The 25,993-nt window shown below is 44.2% G+C and overlaps 2 protein-coding genes across 4 annotated transcripts; one reads left to right on the top strand and one right to left on the bottom strand.

The window, feature by feature from the left end:
- The first annotated feature begins 249 nt into the window (after positions 1 to 249).
- RPE65 (retinoid isomerohydrolase RPE65) lies at positions 250 to 8,431 on the top strand. Of its 2 annotated transcripts, XM_059821638.1 has the most exons (13): positions 250 to 260; positions 1,002 to 1,084; positions 1,384 to 1,534; positions 2,310 to 2,451; positions 3,138 to 3,285; positions 3,571 to 3,652; positions 4,059 to 4,191; positions 4,314 to 4,453; positions 5,109 to 5,238; positions 5,673 to 5,787; positions 5,895 to 5,989; positions 6,091 to 6,202; positions 7,528 to 8,431. In XM_059821638.1, exons 1-13 carry the CDS (start codon positions 250 to 252, stop codon positions 7,677 to 7,679), a joined length of 1,494 nt encoding a protein of 497 aa, XP_059677621.1. In that variant the 3' UTR covers positions 7,680 to 8,431. The 2 variants fall into 2 exon arrangements, with proteins under 2 accessions (XP_059677621.1, XP_009815953.2); XM_009817651.2 differs by lacking the exons at positions 250 to 260; positions 1,002 to 1,084; positions 1,384 to 1,534 and adding an exon at positions 2,128 to 2,219.
- A 9-nt stretch (positions 8,432 to 8,440) lies between these two features.
- LOC104261563 (biotin-dependent 3-methylcrotonyl-coenzyme A carboxylase beta1 subunit) lies at positions 8,441 to 22,260 on the bottom strand. 2 transcript variants are annotated; one of them, XM_059821637.1, is made up of 13 exons: positions 22,235 to 22,260; positions 21,491 to 21,821; positions 19,452 to 19,648; positions 18,172 to 18,350; positions 17,145 to 17,225; positions 16,534 to 16,712; positions 14,849 to 15,041; positions 13,718 to 13,809; positions 12,651 to 12,807; positions 11,758 to 11,880; positions 10,979 to 11,127; positions 10,392 to 10,473; positions 8,441 to 8,692 (listed from the first exon to the last, which is right to left on the bottom strand). In XM_059821637.1, the coding sequence occupies exons 2-13, from the start codon at positions 21,808 to 21,810 to the stop codon at positions 8,609 to 8,611; spliced, it is 1,836 nt and encodes a 611-aa protein (XP_059677620.1). In that variant the 5' UTR covers positions 21,811 to 21,821; positions 22,235 to 22,260; the 3' UTR covers positions 8,441 to 8,608. The 2 variants fall into 2 exon arrangements, with proteins under 2 accessions (XP_059677620.1, XP_059677619.1); XM_059821636.1 differs by lacking the exon at positions 22,235 to 22,260 and adding an exon at positions 21,905 to 21,948.
- Positions 22,261 to 25,993: the final 3,733 nt, after the last annotated feature.

Raw genomic sequence — 25,993 nt, 5'->3', positions numbered from 1 at the left:
GATAAGAATTTAGGTCTCAGAAAAACATTCAAAGCCCTTTTTTGTGTGAATGGCAAGACAAAACCTCTCAAAGCCCAGGGAGGATTTCGGTGGTGAAAGCCGGCTCTGTTCCCGGGGTGCGCTCATTGGTGGGGGCAGTTTCAGGCGCGGGGCTCCGCTCAGCAGGGCTCAGCGCCCCATAAATACCCAGCGCACGGCTCTCGCTGCGCACTTGGCTGCCGGAGGCTCAGGTCCTTTGTCGGGGAGAGAATGTACAGCCAGTGAGTATTCCTACGGGCTTTCCTCTTGCAGGAGCAAGTCACCGATCACCGTCACGGTGCAGCGTTGGCTGGGGGGGTGCTGCGAGGCTGGGGGTCAGCGCAGCCCGGAGGGGAGGAGGAGGGGGGGTTCTCTGTGTGTGGGTGTCCGTGCTGGTACGTCCCGTGCCGAGGCGCGATTCTGGTCCGGGGGGACAGGCTCACCCCTGGGAACCAGAGGGTAGTCCGTACTTTGGAGGGGAAGGACAGTGCCCCGCGCAGCCCGTGGCTAGTGTGTCTTCACGGGCTCCGCAGTAGATCAAAATTGGAACCTAGCGAATAATTCTCGGCTACGCCCTCAAGTATGCTTTGCTTAAAGGAAAAAAAGGAAAAAAATTGCTTATCCAAGACCTGGGAGAGACAAGTTGGATTTTGCTTCCTGACGATTCAGGATATCCTGAGTTTATTTGTCGGGTGAGGGTGTTTGCCTGCAGAGCTGCAGCACAGGCTGTCCCGTTGGGATTCCCTATACCTCCATCGTGCGCGCAGGCTTGGGGTCCAGATGGTTTGCCGGCGGCTGCGGTAGCTGGTCAGAGCTGTCGAAGCCTTTCCCCCCACGAAGGCTGGTGCTTCTCCCTCCTGAGCTCTCAAGTTATTCGCAAGTCGCAGATCAGTCCATCCAGAAACAAACCCCCCTCTCTCGGCAGGGGGGGTTCCAAAGCTACCCCAAAACCGGGCTAACCCCAGGTCTGCTGGCCCTTTCAGAGTCGAGCATCCCGCCGGAGGCTACAAGAAGCTCTTCGAGACCGTGGAGGAGCTGTCCTCTCCGGTGACCACCCACGTCACAGGTTGGTGTGGGCTCCCTGATCTCCTCCTGCCCAGCTTGTGTTCTCGGGGGCTCGTGAGGCACCAGATCTCGGGGGCTTTACGAGGGCTGGAGCACAGGGTCACAGGTAAAGGACCTAGCGGGGCTGGCGTATTTTGGGGTAGAGGAAGTGCAGATTGGATGGGGGACATATCAATACTCACCGTCTTTGTCTGGTCGGTCTGTAGAGGAAGAAAAAAGCATAGTTCAAAGAGATCGTGTGTTATTACTTGGTCTGATTTGCCATGGGCTGCACACGTACCAACGCTGCGTCTTCCGCAGGCAGGATTCCCACCTGGCTGCGAGGAAGCCTCCTGAGATGTGGTCCCGGCTTGTTCGAGGTGGGCGCGGAGCCCTTCTATCACCTCTTTGATGGCCAGGCTCTCCTCCACAAGTTTGACTTCAAGGAGGGGCACGTTACCTATCACCGAAGGTACGTGGCAATTTTCCAAGCAAAAAAAAAAAATATAAGGAAGGATTTGCTCGACTGTAAGCGCTGGGGACGGGCTTTGCTGCCCAGCACGTGGGAGGCTCCAGTTATTTCAAGTCCATGCGGTTATTGGAAGAGCTCTAACGGTGAGATCACTAAAACCAGCTGAAAATAACTGAAACTTGCTCATAGTTAGCAGAAATGCAACTTTTTGTACAGATTACAAAACGTCTGGAAGGGGAGGGGAGGGAGGGCTGGATGTAGCTGCAGCCAGTGACCGAATTACAACATCTCTGAAAAATGAGATGTTTTCAGCTAGCAGCTGCCGAGCTGTCGGCTTTCAGGTGTTTGGTGCAGAACATTCAAAGCGCTGTGTTTCTTGTCAGCTTCAGCTCTCCGCCGGCCGTCCCTTCCCGGTGCTGCCGGGGTGGGGGCAGTTGCTGGAGCCCACGTGCTCCAGATGCAACGTCAGGCTTTCAGAGGGCTCATGAGGCTCGTTGCAAGAATATTCATATTATAATTACATGGCCCATTGCTTTTTTAAGGCTACACCTTCAATGTGCCTTCTCGCCCTCCCCAGGTTTGTCAGGACTGATGCTTACGTGAGAGCGATGACCGAGAAAAGGATCGTGATAACAGAATTTGGCACCTACGCGTACCCAGACCCATGCAAGAACATCTTTTCCAGGTACCTCGGCATTGTAGACGTTGCAGCGATGTCCTAGGGTGCTTCCACTTCCAAGAAGCCACTGACTGCCTGTCCATTTTCTCTGCTCAGGTTTTTTTCGTACTTCAAAGGCGTGGAGGTCACTGATAACGCCCTCGTTAACGTCTACCCCGTCGGCGAAGATTACTATGCCTGTACTGAGACCAACTTTATAACCAAAATTAACCCAGATACGTTAGAGACAATTAAGCAGGTGGGTCTTTGTACTGTGTTTCTAAATACGTGGAGGTGTATAACTACAACGGGAATGTTTAATAACAGCCTCTTACAACAAGACAAGAGTTGGGGTTTGTCAGGGAGATGACGCAGAAACGAAGCCAGCTGTGAGGGTTAATGGGAGCAGAGTCGGAACGAGCTTGTAGATGAACCCACTGCTGCTGCTCTGAGTAGTATTGAACTAGAAGGTGATGGGGGCCCGTGGTCCGTATCCTCGTGCTTGGGTTGGGGTTGGCAAACCGGAGCTACGTTGCAGCCTGCCCAGAGGGGACCGTCACCGGAGGGCTCCTACCAGAGCTTTACTGCTGCCTTCGTTGACATCGGAGCCGAGCAACATTCAGCCTGCAGAGCTGATGTAAGGCAGAACGCGTGTTTCGATGTTTTTCTTTGCTGTGTTACCAACGTCCAGCCTGTGGAGCCTTTCCTTTTGGACCCCAGGATCCCGAAACTCTCCCTGTAACTACGTCAGCTCACCTGACCGTCTCCAATGGCTTGGCTTTGCTGCTCTTCTTCTCCTTTTCACAAAACAGACGGTGATATGGCCTTAGAGAAGAACTTCCCGTGCCTGGAGCAAGGTCGTATTGACCTGAGACACCTTGCAGAGCTGGTGACTTCCCATCTCCTGCCAAGAAAGCTCCTGACTTTCTGCATCTTCTGCTCCAGGTGGATCTCTGTAAATACGTCTCCATCAATGGGGCAACGGCTCACCCCCACATTGAAAACGACGGGACGGTTTACAACATCGGCAATTGCTTTGGAAAAAACTTTGCGATCGCTTACAACATCATACGGATTCCTCCGCTTCAGGCAGGTCAGTTAATCCCGCCTCTGAGCAAACTGAGAAAATCTTGTCCCATAAATAATTTTTTTTAATCCTTCAAATGAATTTTGTCATCAAGTTACTTTTTTTAAATCCTTTTTAGATTTTATTAGCTTTTTTAAGTAACAGAAATGTTACCTTTAAAACAATTATTTACGTGGTTTCTAAATCATGAACTGCCTTTGTGGTGAAGGCAGACACTTGCTGGGTAAATGCTACAAATACAGACTAAACGTGGGTGAACCCCTCCATAACCCTTCGACTGTCCCATTCCAGACAAGGAAGACCCGATGAACAAGTCGCAGGTGGTGGTGCAGTTCCCTTGCAGCGACAGGTTTAAGCCCTCTTACGTTCACAGGTAACGTTTCGTGGGGTCCGTAGACCGACAGCGTAGGTCTGCTGGCCGGATCGGGAGATGCCGCTCACGCCTGCCACGCAGCGTGGTCCCGCGGCAAAGCAGCCGCTCCAACGAGCAAGTGGATGCTCACAGGGTCGCCTTTTATTTCTGCCAGCACACAAAGGTGGGGTACGCGTGTACAGCATCGCTGGCGTTGCGTGCTCCACAGAAACGGCACATGGGGCTTGTTCTTGCATGTAACCAGCAACTAAAATTAGGTCATTTACCAAACCGGGGATGCTTATATTCCTGTCGTTTTAAGCGATGATCTGCGTGCTATATTCAGTGCTTAAGACAAACGGCTACATGGTTTTTGTCCGAATTAACTACAACGAGCTTCATGTGCTCCCCATACGTTTCCAAACAGCTTTGGGCTGACCTCAAACTACATAGTGTTTGTTGAAACACCGGTGAAAATCAACCTCCTCAAGTTCCTCTCCTCCTGGAGCCTTTGGGGAGCCAACTACATGGACTGCTTCGAGTCCAACGAAACCATGGGGGTAAGCAGCAGGTTGTACCGAACTGGGCTGTACTGGGTGGCCAGCCCTGCACTGGGAGGCCCATCGTATCCGTTTCACCTTCATTTCTCTGAGCCTACACCAAGCAGCTGCTTGCTTTTCAGGTCTGGCTTCACGTGGCAGAGAAAAAGAAGGGCAGGCTCCTCAACATCAAGTACCGCACCTCGGCCTTCAACCTCTTCCATCACATTAACACCTACGAAGATAACGGATTTCTGATTGTCGACCTCTGCACCTGGAAGGGGTGAGTCGGCAGTGCCAAGTCTGGAGGCGGCTGAGGGTCCCCGCGGCATCATGCGTCCCCCTGCACGAGCTGGTGGGGGCCAGCAGAGCCCCAGCACCAGACACGCCGGTCCCTGCGCTGGCACGTCCCTTTCCCGATGGAATCACCTCTGGCACTCACACCCACTCCCTCCAACCCAGCTAAATAGTCACACGTGGAGACACGTAGACTAGACAGCGTGGAAGTCACCCAGAGGTGCAGACAGCCTGTTTGAAACTCGTTTTCCAAGAAAAATTTGATTTTTATTTTTAATTTGCCTTTAATAAATGTTAGTGACTACCCAAGGGTCAATGCTATTTCAGCTCCTGGGGCTGCCATGAGCAGGATCTGGTTGAGGTTTGAACGCTGCTTTTCAAATGTGACACTGGCCGCGTAGCCAGGACATCCTGAGCTGAGCTTATCCTGGCCGCTGCCGCAGGGCGCTTGCGGTGAACACGAGCAGTTGCCGGGTTTTCCTCCCGGGGAAGTGGTGCGCACGCACAGCTCCCTTCTGCCAAGGAGCTGGACCAGGACTCGTCGTACTCCATTGAATTTTAGGAAAAAAACAGCTGCATGGGACCACCCCACACTTGCAAATGCCACCTTTGTTTCTGTCTGTGATGCCGTTTTTCTGCAGGTTCGAGTTTGTTTACAATTACCTCTACTTAGCCAACTTACGAGCAAACTGGGATGAAGTGAAGCGACACGCAGAGAAAGCCCCGCAGCCCGAAGCTCGCAGATACGTGCTGCCCCTGAATATCGACAAGGTACTGGTGCGGCTCTGTGCCGCTGTCTGCCTCACTCCTCTACAAGGCTTATGGCTGAGCATCACTAGTGCTCTGCCTGACCCCATTTAATTTAAATTAAATATTTTAATGGGAGGGGGGGAACTTAAAGTATGGGTCTTCAGAGAAACATTTTCTTTATTTGATTAATGTTATTCTATTTTATTTTCTGTACGTTAGTGTTCAAAGCAGAGACTGTGGGGCAGCAGTTAATCCCGGAGGGTGCCGCTGCCGGGAGCGGCAGAGGGAGCAGCCGCACCCTGAGCGCATGTAGTTAAATCCTCCAGCCCCAGCTCATGGATGAGGCTCTGCTGCACATCGCTGCCTTCGCTGTTCAATGCAGTTTGCGTGGATCTCTGCAAACAGACTAAGAAATCTGTTTCTCCATTTCTCTTGGGTATTTTCCTTTGTCCCAGGCTGACACGGGCAAGAACTTGGTCACCCTCCCCTACACAACAGCTACGGCAACCCTGCGCAGCGACGAGACCATCTGGCTGGAGCCAGAAGTTATTTTCTCAGGGCCACGCCACGGTAAGATCACAACCCCGAAGCACAGCCGGCAGCAACGCGAGCACCCCCTGCACTCCGCATCCCACTAATCCTCACGCATATATGTTTGTTTTTTTTTTTTATTGTAGCCTTTGAATTTCCACAGATCAATTACAAGAAATACTGTGGGAAACCTTACACATACACGTATGGGCTGGGGCTGAATCACTTTGTCCCAGACAGGGTAATTATCAACAAACGGGTGAGCCACCATGAGCTTTCGGTTTAAGGATAAGAAAGAGTATTTCTGAGACGTGGGGGTTTTGGTTTTTTCCCCACCTTTAGCTTTGCAAGCTGAATGTTAAAACAAAGGAGACCTGGGTGTGGCAGGAGCCGGATTCGTACCCATCGGAGCCGATCTTCGTTTCCAGTCCAGATGCCCTGGAGGAAGATGATGGTAATGCTGATTTTATTTTGGTCAATGGCATCGTGATTTGAAAAGCTTGTGTCTGCTGACCTTGGGGGCTGTCTGCAAGGCTGTGCAAAGACCCTCTAGGTTTAGATGATTTGTTGTCCTCATTTCCTAGCCTTTTTCCATCAGGAATTGCAATATTTAAAGAATTCCAGGTGGCAGAACTTTGTAAAACTAAACCTCTCTTAAACCAAGCATGTTTTCTATTTCTAACCCATCCTCCTCCTGCAGGAGAGGAGTGAATTCAGGCTTTGTCACTCGAGGACATGTAGTTGTATTCATGCCAAGCACTGTATGCGTTTCTTCACCCATCCCCAGCCCTGTACCTACTTTTGAAGGTGAGAGGGTGTACACTTATTCCCTGAATTCCTCATCTCCCAGAAGGATTAGGTGAAGCTGGGAGAAGTCTTGGCTCTGCTGAATTTAAGAGCCAACTCTCACTGGTTTATAGTAAGAGTTTCGTATTTCATAGCCAAAATATTTCATATTTCAGAGTGAAACTTCGTATTATCTGTTTCCAGTTCAGGAAAGTGCTTATGCAGGGGCTTAAGTCCCGGTGAAACAAAAAGGTTTTAAGCTTGTTCTTAAAAGCTTTCTTTAACTGAAGTAGACAATGTGCATTTTAGGAATATGTTGAAGTCTCTCTCACCTCCTGGGACTTGAGCCCGTGCAGAAGCACTCTCCAAAAGCTGAGTTAACAGTGGGCTCCACGTTTCTGTCACCTTCCCCAAGGCTGTGTTTGCTGCTGTCAGGGACTGTGGTTGTTCCCATGTTCTCCTGCAATGACTGACCCACAGAGTACACAAATGAACAACCAGCCTAAGAGCTAGGACGTCCCATCCGTTCCACGCAGGGATACCAGGATCCAGAAATGGGTATCTTGTCGCATTAAACCTCAGAAGCAGAATTAGAAAGTAATTTATAAATTTATGAAGTAATTCACAACGTTGAAAAGATTAATGGACAAATTTGATATATATTCCAGTCAGTGACGTTTGTCATCAGCCCCTGCAATAGCTTTTCACAGTCCCTTTTAGAATAAAAGCATTTCTCAGGGTTTTAAAAAGAAAGTCTGTAAGAGCTACTGTGCCACAGCACCGCAGGCGGGCAAGCTGATGATGGCAAGAACCCAAAACAGCATGAGAAATAAGTAAATAATCTCGGTCTACCTCAGAACCGCTGATCATGCACTAATAACGGGATCTACTGGTGTCCTGTGTGCGAGCGGCGACCCTTACCTCGACCAGCCCAAGGGAAGGGTACAGCAAGCGCACACCTGGGACAGACTTGCTGTTTTTCTCACCTACCAGGGGTTGTGCTGAGCATCGTGGTCAGCCCGGGAGCGGGGCCGAAGCCCGCTTACCTCCTGATCCTGAACGCCAAAGACATGAGCGAGGTTGCCAGGGCCGAAGTAGAGGCGAACATCCCTGTGACTTTCCACGGATACTTCAAACGAGCGTGACCGCTGCCTGCAATGTGTCACGTTAGGTTTCTTCCAGCTCTGAGAAGGTGCCGTCTCCGTTTACAATGACCTAAATTCCTTCAACATCACTTTGTATTTCTATGGCTACTTAATTAAGAATGAGCATTTCAGTTTTGTTGATGATTCTTCAAAATACTTAACCAGGTATTTTTCAAATACACCCTTTGGCACAATTTCAAGATGTACAGCGCTAAGAACTATACAGTTAAAACATCACAAGTTTGCAGTGGTGGGGAGGAGGTTTTCTGTTTTTTCCAAAATTAAACTTTGCAGCTGCGACAGTTAAAGAGGCACAAAACAGCACAGTACGCACGGTAACGTTCTGTAGAACAGCCTCTGTGCTCTGTTACACGCCTTGAGAAGAGGCGATTTTTAGCCTATACTGAAGTATTGCGAATTTAAATCACCTCCTGGTCACTCTTTCAGTATCCCCAGAGCACTCCGAGTGGAGTCTTTCCACAGCTGCCTTGGAAATCGGAACTGGCAGGCCCCAGGCTGTGTGGCAGGCAGCACTTTGTCCTTCACTAAGGTTGAAAACTGCACGCACGAGCTTATGTGTTTTCTCTTTCCCATTTCTTTTGTCAAAGTGCAGTTTCTTGAGTTCTGGATTTCATACTAAAACATGGATGTGGAAAAAATCAAGCAATTGTTATGGCTTGGGATGAATTTGCTCCCTTGGTGTGCTATAGACTCTCAGCTTAATCCTTCCTTCTCACAAAATAAATTTTCAACTAATGGTTCAAAATACAAACTTACTGCTAATAGACTTAAAATCCAGGGTTCTTGTTTGTCTGCAATGGTTTAGCATTTTTATTAATGGTATCAAAGAATGAGAAAATCATTGGCATTAAAGATTTCTAGTACACGGTGCTAACTTTAAAAGGCTGATTATTTGACAGTGGCTGCAGTCACATTCTGATGACAGGATATTGACACGGAGATACGACCTGGTACTTCTGCTGTTCTATAATCTCTAAGCACTGTGCAATTACCTAATTAAAAACAAAAGACAATATGAGCCATGGGTCTCCGAAAAAAAAAAATTAGTAAAACTTAGTAGTTATGCACTCATTCTGTAATGTATTTGTTCTTCCTACTAGTCTGCAAAACAATGAACATTTAAAATGAACCGTTGTCGGCTGTAGCACTAGGGGAAACAGATGTCAGTGTAATGTTCCGCTGGGGCAGGGGAAGAAATGTCCTCAGGATCCCAAAGTTTATGCATCGCATACAGAGACCCCTAAACCATTTTAAAGTCATTGTGGTGACAAGAGAATTACTTTTGGAACACTGGGAAGCTGTTTTGCTGTAAAACTCCGATGAAAATATATCATGTAATAATCCAGTCCTGTTATTACATAGCTATGCTCCTAGGATTCCCAATCGCATATCAAAAATTAGCAGAACATCCTGCTCTTCCACCTCCATCTTTTTCTAAGAAGTCATCTTTCTTGGTGTCTTGTGACAACACGGACTGAAAACACAGAGTTCTGGTCTCTAAAAACAAGATAATTCTCCATTAAGATTTTGTTAACTTTTATCATGTGGTGCATATAATAGTCTCCTTTGCCAAAACCTTTTGTGTATCTTGTTGGAAATCAAGAGTCATGGTAAGCATTTTCCTAATTTCACTGTGCGTATTCCACTGCTCCTGGAGCACACATTGTCTTTTAAAGGCTATTAAAAAAAAGCACATTAAGGATCTGAATGAGCACATGCTGTCAGTTCAGACAAAGCTAAACATAAATTCCATCTGTTAGCAAGAACTGGGATAAAGTAGCAAAACAATATTTAAAAAAAAACCAAACAAACAGCTAAACATGCACACATGAATTGTGGTGTGCTGGTGAAAATTACCTGAGAGTAACAGTGATTCATTTCAACTGTCACATACTTTGTTTTCATTTGTAGTTCCTAAAGAGGTAGTCTCTGGGCTCTAGTACTAGAAAATACTTCTTGGTGCTCTCTCATTATCAAAGCTCCCATAAACTCCACAGAAAATATTTAACCTTTACGTAGTACCATAAATATGTAGCATTTTTAGAAGGATTAATTGATAGCAGGCTGTAATTGTTGTCCTTAAGTAAACAAGCTTCAGAAGTGCAAAGAACATTTTAAGTATTGCTAATAAACAACATAACAAGGAAAAATAGAAGAACAAAGGCAGCAGCTTTCAGGGAGAATCTAATGGAGTGGATGTCTGCCAACTTAAAAAATAAATAAAAAGGCAGGGGGCATCCCAAACGTAAGCAGCAAATCAGAAGCACGAAAAGAAAGTAGCAAAAAGAAACATCCTAGGACGAAAGAATGGAAACAATATGAACAGTGAAGAGCCTGAACTTAAAAGAGTGAAGATATGGGTGATTATGCGACACCGAAAAAGAAAGGATTCAGATACAGAATCAAATGGTAAAGTCAATTAAGAGGTTCAATGAGGAAATGCTGTAGTCAAGTATCAGAACGTAACCAGAATTCAACAGAAACTTTCTGGCTAGACTAACAGGGAAGAGAAAAGATGAGAAGTGCAAAGTTAAATGCCACAGAAAATGGCGTGAGAAGTGGGAGACCCAGTTCTGGGAATCAGCAGGCCACTGACCTTAAGCAAGTCACAGGCTTGCGCATTCGCTGCAAGATCCTTTTGAGATCCGAGGATAAAGTGTACTGTAAAGAATGTATAAGCAAAAACCCTACCTTCCTAGTATTTTGAGGTAGAATTACACCATCATCCCAGAGTCTGGCAGAAGAGTAAAATGCACTGCTTTCTTCCTCTAGCCTGGAGAAGACAGAGTATTAAACAAGCTTAGAAGCACAAAAATGCAATAAAAAACATCAGGCCAGTAAAACAAAATCATAGATTAAAAAGGCATATACTTCAGTCTCAAGTGAATATGCAGTACTACTGTTAAAAGTAATTAGAATCCAGTAAATAATACATAACAGATCTGATCATTCCACAGTACAGACCATCCTCCACATTCAGAAGATTGCCATTGTTTAATATACAGCAGAATATCTTGATTTTGCGTTGTATGGTTTCGGCGTTGTTTTTTTGGGGTTGTTTTTTTTTTTTTTTTTTAAGTCAAGCCAAACATTTGTGTTTCCTTGAGAAGATCCTAAGAGCAGACATGGAATTACATGGAAATTTAAAATATTTTTTCAGTAGATTCAGGTTTGCTTTATTTGTTTGGGATGTGTTGATCTATAAGAGGAATAGAAGTAGGTAATTTAACTAATTAAATCCCAGTGTAACTGCAAGGGTTTATATTTAATATCCTTACTTTTCTTTCAGATGTTTTAGCTCTGATTCATCTCCTGTACAGTCATTGTCCCCAGCTTGTGGGACCGTGGAGAAATGTCTTGAATCCACAATAGCAACTCTTGCATTAGGCCACAAGAACAGAAAGTTTGGACTGAACGATCTCCCGCACTACAAAAAAATGCACAGTACAAAGTCACTGAAATTAATCACAAAAAGATGACTCGAGTGACACAATCAAGTTCAAGGCAGAACGTAATACAGTTTAATTTGTAAAGCATTAATGATACAGCTCCTTTACCATTACAGCTACAGCTCCTGTACCAGTCCAGACACCCTGTGGTAGCAACCATCACAATCCCCACTGCCAGCAATATTGCTATTTTATGATTTAATTTTTCCTCCAAGCACTTAACATGTTTAATTCTGAGCAAATGAAGAGCCCTATCGCACTTAATAGCAGCATGAACGGCACACACAGTAGCACAACTAAAGGAGACGTGCTCCTTGATCACTGAAAACAAACAGCACGTGCTGAGAGAAAGGCAGGATTGGCTCTGAGTAGGGACATTTTCGGATAACCTGTTTTTTTAGAACTGGCTCTAGGTTCTTAGATGCAGACCCAATTTTCTGTAATCACATCTCATGACGCATTTCTTACTTTAAAAGTAGTTAAAATAACAAATTGCATTAAATGTCTGTAACAACAGCTGACACTGTTTTTAAAACAAAGTGCTGTGAAATTTTGGTGAAGTGTAAGAAGTCTATCACCAAACCCATTAACATTTATGCTACCCGTACCATAATATAACTTTCGCTCCCGTAACAGCCACCAATTACAATGGTTATTTTGGGAACAGCAGCACAAGCAACAGCAGCCATCATGGAGGCCTGGGCTTTTAATCTGTTGGAGTGAGCCTCTGCCTGAAATGAAAATAAAGATTTTAGATCTTTCAAGTCTTTCTTCTAGTTTCCCTCTGCTTCCAACAAACCTGTATTTCCGAAACATTTATTTCTTTACAATTCTGTGCGATCATTTCTTCCACAACAGTAAGGCAGCAACATTAACAACCATAGCCCACTATGCACTTATTTTACAACGTAAATCAGCAAAACAATTATAACCAGTGTGCACAAACCTACGATACAGTGCAACCCCAGCTCTCTCAGGCATTAGCAAAGCTCAGATACAACGCAATTATGCCAGGCTTTGTCTTAAGTGCTGGTGACAGCTGGGAGGAACAGGGCAGCAGAAACAGTCTCTGCTCAGAGAAGCTAACGCAGGTTTTACTATGAGGCTCTCTGTAGCCCAGGACAAAACATACTGTACCTTAATGCCTTCACTTTTCTAAAAGAGAAATATCTATTTTTTCTGTGGAGCACAGTGGTATCAGAAGAATAGATAGGCTGTATTTCAATGTAAAAAGAACTATAAATTCCAAGTTTTACAGCTTGCATGCCAGCTGGACAGTACCATTTTAGATAAGCATAGAGGCCTGCTTAAAATTAGAACGAAGTGAGAATGCTAACGGAAAGATTTAAGAGCAAAGTAATTATGAAGCTTCTTGATTTAAACCATCAAAAGTGGTTTAAAAAAATTATTTTCCTAACAATTAATAATTTTCAAAATGTCATCTTAAACAAAAGAACTAGGAATTGCTTGAATTAAGCCTGTTGAACTAAAACCGCCATACCTGTGAGATGCTTGTTGGCTCTGCTGTATGTGGGGCAGTATTTTGGAAGAAGAGGATGGGAATGCTCCGCTGACTGCACAGCTGTACGAAATGGCTACCCTTGAGAGAAGCATCATGAGACAGCTCCCCATTGTTAGCCACTATCCCCACCAAGTGCCTACAAAACAGACACATCAGCATTTTCACTTTTGAACCCCAGAAATTGTGTAGCTCATAATGTTCCGAAGGATGGAAACATAAATATCCGTTCACACACAGAGATCTGCCCTTTACAGAAACTCAGAATGTAAAAGGATGCACTTACACGTGTCATTTCATTCAAGGACCCTCACATACCTAACAAACAAGCAGTCTTACAGCACTTCTGTGTAAAGCATGGAAGTATTAACATGGATTAATACCCAAAGGGCAGGTAAAGCTATAGATGACCTGTCGAAGAGTTTACACTGCAAGACAACATACAAGATGCCAGGAGTCTGGGCTCTATCTAATTCCTGTAACATACAATGTTACAGTCAATCTGAAAAGTTTATACTTTCAACCTAAAGAAGCTCTAAAAATATATTTTACTACCTTTTTTATTTTAAATGTGATTTGACTGGGATGTTGTATGCTTCATGAATGTGTTAATAATACAGTCTGATCTGAATTATGCAAGATTTTATTGTAGGGGTATTATCTCATCTCCATCACATGGGAGAAGGGATGATAGCTTTCAGTTTGGGAAGGAACACTTTTAAAGATGCTGTTTCTTATTTCTTAAGGAATCTGCTGAGACTTCACTATTCCAACTGTCTGGCTAGTAGTTTTTGTAAGCAAACAAATCATTTCAAAGTCATGAAAACCACTCATTTGTAATCACTCTCTGCTGCTATTTGGCCTGAGGTACGATGAATTCAGAGCTCAGAGATAGATCAGGCTTTCTAAAAGTATTTTATTACTAATTCTTGCCTGACTCCGAACTTCATAAACATTGTTATTGGAATACTGTAAAACCTGATAATGATATGAAAGCTATTTAGACAAATATGTCTGTACATTTTGATAGTGAAATCTTATAGCCTTACCCTTCCACATGGCCAAATCCTGTTACTAACGTTGTTCCATAATTAGCCTTGAATTCCTGGAATCTGCTTCCATCCATCAGACGGCTCAGAATCTGCAAAGAAATATACAGTCTTTACTACAGAAATTTAAGTGAAAATAGGATAGCTCTGCTAAAAGATATGCCCTGTTCAAATAGTAAGGATACCTGCATAATGCAAGAAGTCAACCTAAATGAGCGTAGAGGCCCTTTTATGTCTTACACTCTGCTAAATACTCAACATGCACGAAACATCAAATTCATCAAATTTGTTTTTATGTTTGATTACCAACCACAAATTTTGAGCCAAAGTTCAACTCCGAAATTATTTCAGTGTTGCAGAGCACAGTTGTTCATGTGCATCAAAATGTTGTAAAAAACCCAGCATGTGCAGTTACAGCTCATGTGCAGAAGAAACATTCAGCAGCATATTGTTCATGCTTTTTTCAAACACAGTTTAAAAGCTGCCTTCAAAGCCACACTGCTTTCTACAGTCAATCCCCTTAACTGTAGGAATTTACCCCTGGAAAAGATACTGGATTCACATCCTTGGAAACTAAATCTCTTCTAGAACACCACAATGAAAATAACGTGGGCAGTTCTGCATGTCTCTGGTTATGTATTAGCGTCTGTCCCAGCCTCAAACAAGTTTAATTTGAGCTCTGTTGTTTTTTCAGTCGGTGTTTTCATTAGGCATTTAAGTTACAAGATAAAGTCTTGACGACTGGGGGGGGCGCGGAAAGGCAGGGGAAAGGGAAAAGAGGGCACTAAAGGGGCGCACATTCTCAAGGCAACCAACACAGTACAAGACATACTGACATAACAGCACCTCAAACAGTGTATGGAAACAGATGGGGATCAGCTGGCATAATCTGTAATTATTTTATCTCTAGCAGGTTTTCAGCTTAAATACTTTCTATAATTCTACAGAGTTGTTGCTGCCATTCTGCTTTGTTGCAGACTCGAGACAGAGTGACAACTGATTAGGTAATAATACAGAATATCTCAGGTACTTCAGGATTCTCCAAGAGAGAACAGCCTGTTGCCTGTTAATCTGGAGCTACTAGATAGAGCAGACTGAAAGGAGGAAGGAATACAGTATCTGTCACCTTACCAATTTTACGGGAAGGGTACATCTATAATCTTGCGGTGCCAATCCCAAGAGCTCATCAGAACTATACAGAGGACCATCGTGCTCTATGACCTCCTCTGGCAGTGGATCATAATTTAATGTAGAGATAACATTTCGAATACATTCATAGGCTTCCTTTTCTGAAGATGCAAAATGGTCAGTACAGCCACTGACTCTAGGAGAGAGAGCAACATTAATTAGTATTGAATTAATGACATCTGAATTCTGATAGAAAACCCAAACTAAAGAAAAAACCTTAATTTGTACTGTGACTCTCCAAACTCCCCGAAAATATTGTGTGATTTTGTTCTTGCATGAATGAGCTGGAAGCAATAAGTCAGTGGAATTTCTGTGCAATCCAACCCAAAACCAATTTCACAGTAAGAAGTTCTTCCCTGCGACCTTTGTGTTTACCTGTATTAAAGAAGAGACCTCTGAATTTATTTTCATGGTGATGTTCTTGCAAACAATATAATAAAGGGAAAACAAACTTTAAAAAATATTTCAAAATAAGCCCTTCCAGCCCAGATATAAAGACAGTAACTTATTACGTGTAACACAGTGAGCTGACTGTCACACTAGTATTTGTTTTTATGAGGAAGGTATGGAATCTGGTTACCATACACACAGCATAGATGCCAAGAACAAAGAAACAAAGCCACCCTTTTCCCCTATCTAAAAGGAAATGTCTATTTTGACAACTACAGAAATTTCTGACATAGAAAAGTAGCATCAAGGAAGTGGTTAGATAACTACTATCAGGTTTCTTTCCTGTTTGCTCATCTCCTGCTATGAAGCCCTCATTAACAGCAGAGGCAGGCAGGGTTTCCATTTTTCTTCTTGGCTTCAGGTACTTCTACAAGCATTCAGATTCTTCTCTGCAGCTAGTCTTGTGTCTTCAGAAGCAGACAAATGGGAAGAAGTCATACCACCTCTCCACACATCAGTTTAGGGAAGAAAAGAGAATTTCTTAGGCGTTTTCCCCATCGTCACAGTATCTGAACACTCACCATTATTTTTTAATGTTTGCATCCTGACAAAGTTTAGATTAGGAAAAGAAATGATACCATCCCTCTTCTATGGCTGGTCCCTCTGAGGCACAGAGGAACTGACTTGCCTGACGCTGTTCAGAACGTACGGGGAAGAATGGGGAACCAAGTCCAGATTTGTCCAGTCCCTGCTTCACCCCACAACATCACTTAATTTTACTTCCATTTGGCTGATCTAACAAAAACCCCGTACCTGAGAAAGAAAGCAAGCAGCATAATAGCAGGTTCCACTTTTGGCCCTGACCCTGACCTCTGTACTTATGTGAGATTTCTATCAGAGTGTGTGTGTATATATATACACACACGGTGGAAATGGAAAGTTCCCGTGGACAGCAGTAAAGCTGAAATTACAATGCCATGTTACTTTTTTCATTTCAAAGAGTTATATCTAGCCCCATGATACTCCCACGTGTACAACTGAATGCCACCAACCTTTATAATAATTCATGTACCATTTCTGCTGGGTTTTTTTCCACTGCATGTTTTTCAGTCCTTGAGGACCACATTGTATTCTGACACTGGAGTAGCTCCATTCACATTATTTTAAGATAAAATGACAGTTTCTTTAAAGTTAAGTATGCTGAATTCTCTCCTATTTCTAAGACCTATTTCACGTACTTAGAGTGAAGTTTAGCTCCTCCTAGGTCCTCGGGAGAGACATATTCTCCTGTAGCAGCTTTTACCAGAGGTGGGCCAGCGAGGAACAGCGTACCGATTTTATCTATAATCACAGCTTCTTCTGCCATGGTTGGAACATAGGCACCTCCAGCCACACAGGAGCCGCACACCACCGCCACCTGAAGGACGCAGAACCAAAACAAACCAAGAAGCTGGAGAGGGGAGAATGGAAAGGCAAACCCATTGCATTTATTTCAGAAATGTTCAAGAGACCAAATCGTAGCTTGAGGAACAATGAACTAGAGATATAAATACCAGCATGAACAAGGTTGCTTTTGAGAGAGTTCAATGTTTACTCTGAAATAACCTAGTGATTTGATGCTTTTCCATCACAACCAGATGGTAAACACTTAGAAGATCCTTAAGGCTGAAGTATTCTCTTATGTGAGATATATTTGAATCTCCCTTTCCCACAAACAGAAAAGGTGAGCTTTAGGAATTTTTTTGCATGTTTGAGAGTTGTTCCTAGAACTTGTATTAGAACAAAACTTTTTTCAGAACTCTACTGACCACATATACTACACTTACTCGCACTCCAAATGACAATGTACCTGCGGGATTCTCATGGCAGACATTATTGCTTCATTGTAGAAAACTCTGCCACCGTGCGACTTGTCAGGAAACAGCTCTGACTAACGTGACAGAGAAAAGACAAAGTGAGTTTCAATATTAACTACGAAAGCCAATACTTCCTCTTCCCTCCATTCATTCACAAACACATTGTAACCAACTCTGGGAAGGTCACCACTAACAATCATACCTGAAACTTTCATCCACCGCATTCGCTACAGTATTTATTCCCCTTACACATTGTGCAATTCCACAAAAATACCCGTGTGTTTCGAAAGCAGAGGTTAAGCTTCATAATTTTTTGTGAAACCAATTTATTCTACACAAACCGAGACTGTAAACATGGAGAAGGGGAAGCTCCTGTTCATACTTTATCTGTGGAATGACTTCAGCACAGTTTCCCTTTTTACTTAGTTTTTGATACAATTCCTTACGTCAGGTAAAAATTTTTTCTATGCGTTTGCTTTCAGTCTGCAGAGGGAACAACTATAGCCTCTGTGATAATATAACCTCTGTACATTGGAAAGTAACCTGTGCAAATTCTCCTTTTACAGCGAGAATTTTAAAAACTGCATTTTTAAAGGCCATGGAGGCTACTGCATTACTATCACAAACATTACAATAAAATACAGAGTAATTTTATAGATTCTGAAGTTGCAAATAGAAACCTCAAACAAAACTGTACTAGTTTATTAAAGACAGAAAAGCATTGCAGCACACTAAGGAATACCCATGCTTGGTCAGCACTTTGTCCCCCCACTGATATTCAAGTTTCTAAACTTTGTTTAGATGCTAGATGCCAGATTAGCCCAAGTGGTCACCACCGTTACAAATCTCCAAATGATCTCTTGGACTCTGATTTGTGGACAAAACTCAATTTAAGTATAACAGACAATGAAAATCAGCCAGCCAAGAAAACACAACATAAATCTGAGGTTTATTGCTAAATATTAATATGATTTAAGATAAACGTAGGTATTTTCTTCTATGAAGTGGTTCCAATATTACCTGTAGTGGTAGGAATGCTCCCCCGCTGTCAGTAAGGTACACAGATAACAATCTGTTCTGCATGGCTATTTCTTGAGCTCTTAATTGCTTCTTCACTCCAATTGGATAAATAGTTCCTCCTTTTACAGTTGCATCATTTGCCATGAAGACACACCAGACCCCACAGATCTTGCCAATTCCTGTAAGTGGTACCACGGATACTTATCAGGACTCTCTGAAATACCGCAGATGAAACAAGGGGGCCAAATTATAGCTAGGATGTTCTTTCAGTAATGCTGTATCAAGAAGCTGCAAATTAAGCTGTAAAGACCACACAGGGAAGAAACCTATAGCTTCTCTGGAATAACAAGCTGAAAGCCAATGACATTTTTAAAAAATCTAAATGACAGAAGACAGAATTTGAAATAAACTTACTTATAAGAGAAAAAAATACACAGTCTGACTTCCAACTCTTGATATAACAGGGAAGGCAATTAAAAATTAGCTATATACGACTGAAAAGTGTAACAATCTGTGACAAAGGATAGGATTTCATACCCTATTGTTCTAGTTACTTTTTAAACTGAAACTGCTCTTCAAAATGCCATGAGAAGACTTGTCGATAATTTGAAAAATATTACAAAATAAACGTGTCACACAGTAACTTTGTCCCCTTTCCTTTAACAAACAGTGTATTTGACACATCATTCTCAATTTTTTGAGACAAAAATCAGTAACTGGTAAGTAGAATAAATTACTAACTCTAGAAGAAATGAAAGAATTTCTTTTCTTTAAAAGCTTCTCCCAGATTACCCAGCAAAGATCGCAGAAGAATAATACAGCAGCGGCTGAACTCTTCCACATTGGGAGCTGCTACTGGATAGAACTGATGTTCACTCTTCCTAGGAAAGCATGTTCTTAAGATACTAAAATATCCCATAAACCTGATTACATGCATCCTTTTTTCTTTCCCAGTAAGCACAAACACCTTAACTTCAGCGAGCAAGGCTGGTTAGTATAGGAAGGTGTGCAGCACAGACTACAACTAATGGACACTGCCTACAACCACTTACTCATCACTGCACCCAAACAGCATCTCTTGAATTATATTAAGGATCATGTTGATTCAAAACCCTTCTTCCTTCTGGGCTGCACCTCCAACATGGGCTGCTCAAAACAATATCCTCAAGCCATATCCATCTTTAGACCTAATGTGAATCATACCTGAAGATATGAGCAATGAAACAAATGAACTTCATCAATTCCCCATTACATCTAACATTACATTTGCTAGCAATTACCAGTAAGGCACCCAGCGGCAGGGACATCACCGTACGGCATATTGAGGCCTGCCAGCGGAGACAGCTCAAGAAAAGACTCATCATCAAGTAGCAACTTCAGGCGTTCACGAACAAACAGCTTCTTGTTTCTCTGAGTATGACGCAAGATGGCATCTTCTCCCCCTCCTTTACTGACCGCCTCTAGCAATTCCGAGTATCTGATTTAAAAAACACAGTTTCAATCCATGAAAACCACCTTCACTTACAAGTTTCCCTTTAGTAGACTGAACACAGTACTTAAATGTATTGCACAGTTTTCATATAAATGGTATGAGAATGAAGACGAATTCACATTTTCAGATTATGGTTGCTTACCAAGTGTTATAAAAAGCAAAGGTATGTTATTTAAAGCAAGCATTTTAGTTTCGTTATTCAAAAATTGTCTCATAAAGACAAAAAAAGAGTGAAATAATATAAATGTTCTATCTGTAGGTTATGTTCATAGCTAGTAGACATTATTAAGGCCGTACCCTCCCCTGGGTGTTGCCCATATACACCCAACACACAGTATTTCACAATATAAAACAGTACTTAATCTCTGCCAGCAACCCCATGAGCAGAGTACTGAGAATCACAGAATCACTAAGGTTGGTAAAGACCTGTCAGATCACCAAGTCTAACCACCAACCCAACCCCCCCATGCCCACTAAACCACGTCCTGCAGTGCCACGTCCACACGTTCCTTGAACACCTCCAGGGATGGGGACTCCACCACCTCCCTGGGCAGCCTGTTCCGATGCTTTACCACTCTCTCAGTAAAGAAATCTTTCCTAATATCCAGCCTGAACCTCCCCTGGCGCAACCTGAGGCTGATCATCAGTGACCAAAGCTGACTTTGAGAGATACTGCCCTCCAGCAACATTGGCCTATAGCCTTGCAGCTATTAATAAGGCTATCCTAATCTGCTAGTCGTAATTCAGCATCGACATTGGCCTCCATGTTCCAACTACCCTAGGGAAGAATGCAGTCAAGGGCTTCCTCCTTCAGTTCTCCTCAACAAGTTTATCTGACAAAAATCAGTAACTGGTAAGTAGAATAAACTACTAAATCTAGAAGAAATGCACATTCTACAGCACAGAAGACATACTTTAAAAGTAGTGAACACTGCAGTGTCACTACAAGCACCAAGAGAGGAAGTGATTACCAAGGTTATTGTCAGGGCAGCAGCAAGTACAGATAAAGAATTGAAAAAACTGTAAACAAATGTGGTTATCTCGAATAATTTTGGTCTTAAATAAACCAGGTTCTTAATTTCTTTAAAGTAAAATATTTTTTGCCAAGATGCATCATCCTTCACTAAAAATACTCTTTGACATAACTATTTACGCACCACTTTGTACGTGACTTCATTATCTTATTGTGGCTTCCTGCAGACTGTAGAGATTGAAAAACCTCAGGAGAAAAAAGCTAAGACTTTTTAACAATGTCGTAAATACCGCCACAGGAGGGCACAGTGTGTTTTCCGTAGCTTTGCTTCCAGCTCATGTATCATTCCTCTGAACAAAGGCCTTTGAATTTTTGCCATCTGATCTTTAAGGACAAACACATAAAATACATTTTCCTGCTTTTATCAGTGAATCACGATTAATTGCAGTAACTGTCACCTATTCTTTCAGGAGGGATGTGTAAACGTGTGAGTCACCGTTTATGTCTTTGCATTCAAACATTAAACAAATTTTACGAAGGTCTAGAAAAAATACTTCTTGGCAACATACGCAAAACAACATCACATGGCACTATTTTAACTACAGTCTGCACCTAGGTTTAGGCATTTCAGTCAACATTTAGGCACCTCTTGGGGAGGGCTGAAATTTTTAAGTGCTGATCCTTGCAAAATTCACTCTACAGAGAAGCTATCCAAGAAAATAGCAGTAAGGAAACTAGCTTAAGCGTCAAAATGGTCTTCCTGTGTTAAAAGTTCCTAAAAGTGCCTCTAAGGAACTCTCACATCATCTCACAAGCTGCAACATTTTTAGAACACCACAAGAACAGTTCATTACCTTTTAATAACAGCCTCACTGTTCCTTAAATTTTCTTCAAACACGTGTCGATACACAGACAGGATACGTCCATCTAAAACGGGGTAAGTTTTTGCGTACCGCCTGTATTTTGCTTTATTACTTACTAAACGGCGGGGAAGCACGTCGCGTGTCCTCCTCAACCCCTGACTGTGCAGTACGTGTGCGGGTTCTTTACCATGACACAAGTCCTTATACTTTCTTTCGAACACGCGATGCAAGGTTTGTAACCTGGGGAGCAGCGGAGGCGCGGCGTTGGGGGCCAGCCTGCCGAGGGAGCACGAAGTGACGGTGTTCCACATGACCCTGCGAACTGGCGGGAGAGAAAACAGCATTTACTGCCAAAAATTAGAACCACAGATTCCCTCGACGGACGGGGCTGAGCAGGCACCACACCTCAGGCCGAGGTCGTGCGGGAACCCCCCCGCTTCCCGCCCTGCGGCGCGCACCCTGCCCGGGGAGGAGAGGCCCCTGAGGCGGCGGCGACGAGCGGGGCAGGAGAAGCCGCCGGGCGCGGGGCCGGGCGCGGGGCCGGGCGCGGGCCCAGCCGGGGCCTGCGGGGCGCGGGGCCGGGCGGCCCCTCCGCGCCCGCTCCCGGGGCAGGAAGCGCGGGGGCTCCGGCGGGGCTCCCCGGCCCGCGCCTCCCCGGCCCGCCCGCCGCTCGCCGCTCCCCCCTCCTCTCCCCGCGCGCGCCGCGGCCTCCCCCGCGCCCCCGCCGACCCTTACTGGGGCAGCCGCCGCTCAGCCGTCCGGGCCGGGCCCGCCCCTCGGGGCGGCTCCGCAAGCCGCGCGGCGGCCCGCCCCCGGGCGTCCTCTGCCCCGGGCGTCCTCTGCCCCGGGGGCGCGGGCTGGGCCGGCCGGCGGGGCCTTGCTGTGCCCCGAGGTCGGGCCTGGCCGCGCCGCGGCTTCCCGCCCGCAGCCGGAGCGAGGTCGCACCGCCGGCTGCCCCCTCCCCTGCCTTCCCAAGGAGGCGCGCTGGCCGGGGCCCCGCTGGGTCCCAGGCGTCCCCCGGCGGTGCCCGCCTCAGGTGCTGCCGCGCACCGCCCCGGGTCCCCTCTCGGGCCCCGCCATGGCGTGCCCGGGGGCTGCGCCCTCAGGGGCGGCCGGGGTGACGCTGCGAAAGCGGGAGCTTCGCCTTGGAAGGGCAAGCGTTACGAAAGCAACACAAGGAGCAAAGCGAATGGCTGCGCTAGGAAATGAGTCCGATTATATGCACGGCATGTGTGTTTGATCTCTAAATCACACGTTGTTGGGCGGTATCGAATGTTACAGACCCGACTGTAGCCTCAAAATAACGCGCGGGGGCTTTGCCCGCTGTTAAGTGCAGCACCGCCACAAAATGTCTCGGTTTCAACGTCGTCCCTTCATGCAGCGCGTTACGTGTCCTGCAGGACAACGCTGCCGGGCACTGGCAGGTGACGTTTGGAGTGACCCCATTGCCCTCAAGCGCAGCTGCAAGCTGCTCGAAGCTGTAACTGCTCAGTCAAAATGCCTAAACGCTCTCTAATTAAGTTTATCATTAAAATATTTAAATGAATTTTATTTTTTTCCTTCCGTACCTCATCCTGTCCCTGGGCTGCTCAGGCAGTTTGCTATTGTTAATCATGGCATAACCTTCGAGAAATTACTGCTTGTTGCCTTTCAGTGACTTCATTAAAATGCATTCCTGCCAGCGAGCTCTTTACCATACATATTAATAAGGCTTTGTAGCGATAATTAAGCAGTGACTAATATGTTGGTGAAAGTAAGTAATTTCTTATTCTATTCGGCATAGGCAGGAGAAAGAATTTGTGGGTAAATAAGTTGTATATGTTATTAAAAAATCTTGACAATAATAATTAAGATTCGTTGAGCTATACTAATTTAAAATAACCTTCGTTTTTTTCCTTTTACGCTTAAAGCAGATAAGACTGTCTTCGATACTCTGCTCCCTTGTATCAAGAAACTCAACGCGGGTGGAGCTGTGGGAAGCGGCGCCGCTGCCCTGGGTGGTTTCAGCTGTCCTCCTGGGATGTCCCGGAGTCTCTCCTGCTCTCCCGAACCCTGTGGCAGGGAGATGAAGGTCTGTGCTGAACCCAGCGGGAGCACAGGGTTGGGCTGCTCTCTCAGGGCAAACATAGCATTCAAGGGCGACGCAGACACCCCAGGGGTAGAAGAGGGTCGTGCTAAATCTGGGGCGGGGTGTCTGCACTTGGAAAGAATCCCTTTAAAAAAAATAGGATCGCAGCTCTGATTTGCACTCTTCTAAAATGGTAATTAATTCTGGACCAGCCAGAATGAGGGGAGTGGTGGGCATTTGTTACTGATCCTGAAACTATTGATCAAAAACCCCGACGCGAATGTGCGTTGTAGGCACCGACGCAGCCATGCCGAGGTTCCGGATACAGCCCGTGTGTGAAGTTAGCAGCCTGCTACACCATTCAGGCTGGCTTGGGGCATTCGTGGTGGTGGTTGTTGATTATTTCAGTTCACGTCTTCCCTCCTTCCATGGTGTAAGCAGAACTCTCTTTTCCCAGCAGTTTGAGAAACTTGTAAAGAGCTGAAGATGAGAGGCAGAAGACATTCTGCAGCTTTATATAGATTTTTTTGCATTTCCTGTGGGATTTTATGTGAATTTTTGTGCTCTCTGTGGTGCAGGTGATAATGGGGAAGGAAGAGTGGTGACAGAAATTCATGTAAAGCAGGAGAATACATTTGAGGAGGTCTGACCTTCAAAGAGGTGTTGATAGTAGTGAAAATGCTGAGTGCTCAGCTTGCTGAAGAAGGAATTGCTGATGCAAATGCTTGAATATGTATTTAAAGTGAGATTTGGGCTTCCCATTCTTTCTGTTTTTGTTTTTTTTTTTTTTAATTGACCCACATATCATTTCCATGAACTCATAGGATTTTTTAGTACTCTGTTCTGTGACTGTATCAGAGGGGCTACTGTTCAATTATAATTTTCATGCTTCTTATTTCATTTTCCATAATTAATTGCTAGACTTTCATAAGATACATTATTTCTAAAATGCTAGTGTCGCATAGAAATTTCATTTTACGTGATCTTAATTTGCAGAATTTTCTTTAAATACCTTTTGCAGTTAATGTATTGGCTGATATTATTTTACAGGTTTTCTAGCAGATAGAACCTGTGTTCAAAATCAGAATACGCTGTATGTAGTACAGGTTGCTTTTACTCAGGCTTAAAAGGGGATTAAACTTTCTCCTGAAAGCTGAACACTGCTTGCTCAGAGGAAAGGGAAAAGAAACACTTACTCTTCATCACATTTCAGCCTCCACACGTATCTAAGTGAATGTTTGTCACAAGGAGAAGGCATCAGTCACCAGTTTTTTGTACTGGGAGGCAGCCTGGGATAAATAACAAATCCTGTAATTAGGAGCCAATAGATTCTAATTGACTTACGTTAGTCCTCAAGCTGAAATCTAGCCTTTCTCTCTTGTCATGGCATGGAGCAGCCTTTGTTTAATGAACGCTGAAGGGAAATCGAGGGGGGTAAGAAAAAATAGCTCTTCTGAATGGATGCAGCCTTGTGCAAGTGTTTGAAGTTGTTATTTTAAGTGCTTATTTTAGCAACTTTTGAGCTGAGCATTTAGAATATATAGAGTAGCATTTAGGAAAAATGTTAATGTGGTTGCTTACTTTAACATGAGCTGAGGCTCTGCCAGCAAAGATGAGACATGCCATTTAAGGAACACTAAAGCTTTGAGTGAAGTTTTTACTCAACTTTATTTAGAAACTTGCTGGAGTGCACCGGATGCTGGGGGAAACCAGAACACACTTTTTGGATTGTCAGACCAAAGGCAGGAAGGTTCCCACAGAGCCCTCCTCCTTATGTAGCTTCTGTTTCTTATTTAGATTTTGTTTTTTAATACCCAAGAGCTTTTAGTGGTATTCTGACAATTGTGGCCTGGAAATTTGTCTAAATTAAAGCAGGTTTTGTTTGTTTACTTAAAAGTGCTAACAGACTCAGACAGTCCCACAGCATTTTTCAGGGCTTACATCATTCTAAAATAGATTCAATTGATTCAAAACAAATTTGTCAAAAAAGTAGTTTTCTTTGCCCACTTGATGCATTTGCATCTCTACAAAAGGAACAGCGGAGCCTTGGCAGGTATGCTGAGCGTAGTGTCTGGAATTGATACGAAACGTTAAGAAGCTTATTTTAGTTGCTGGAAGATACAAGAGAACACAAGGAGTTAAATGAACTAGCCTGAAGATGTGAGACTAAATGCAGGAGAAGTTGTTAGCCAGATCCTCAGCTAACGTAAGTAAATGTAAGTTCCACTGAGGGTATATCGGATGAAGGGCTGCTCCCATACTATTTAGCTTCTTATTTTGGATGATTTGAGGTTTTATGAATCCCCACAGAGAGAAAGATGTGAAGAGCCAGGTGTGCCTTCAGAAACTGTGTGAAAATTTGAGGATGATCAGTTGAGTCATGGAAGTTTTCTTCACATTTGTTCATGACAGCCGTATGAGACAGT

The sequence above is a fragment of the Gavia stellata genome, chromosome 10 (genome assembly GCF_030936135.1).
Source record: "Gavia stellata isolate bGavSte3 chromosome 10, bGavSte3.hap2, whole genome shotgun sequence".
NCBI lineage: Eukaryota > Metazoa > Chordata > Aves > Gaviiformes > Gaviidae > Gavia > Gavia stellata.
Note: the sequence above shows the minus strand (reverse complement) of the source record. Positions and strands in the feature narration are given on the sequence as shown.

What these genes read in the sequence shown, in the direction of transcription:
- RPE65 (XM_059821638.1), top strand. An exon ending in CGTTAGAGACAATTAAGCAG is followed by an intron (nt 2,452 to 3,137) that starts GTGGGTCTTTGT and finishes CTTCTGCTCCAG; the next exon opens with GTGGATCTCTGTAAATACGT. An exon ending in TGCCCTGGAGGAAGATGATG is followed by an intron (nt 6,203 to 7,527) that starts GTAATGCTGATT and finishes CTCACCTACCAG; the next exon opens with GGGTTGTGCTGAGCATCGTG.
- LOC104261563 (XM_059821637.1), bottom strand. Translation starts at nt 21,810, where the DNA reads ATGTGGAACACCGTCACTTCGTGCTCCCTCGGCAGGCTGGCCCCCAAC. An exon ending in GGAGCTAAACTTCACTCTAA is followed by an intron (nt 15,042 to 16,533) that starts GTACGTGAAATA and finishes TCTCTCTCCTAG; the next exon opens with AGTCAGTGGCTGTACTGACC. An exon ending in GGATTTGGCCATGTGGAAGG is followed by an intron (nt 12,808 to 13,717) that starts GTAAGGCTATAA and finishes TCTGTTTTGTAG; the next exon opens with GCACTTGGTGGGGATAGTGG.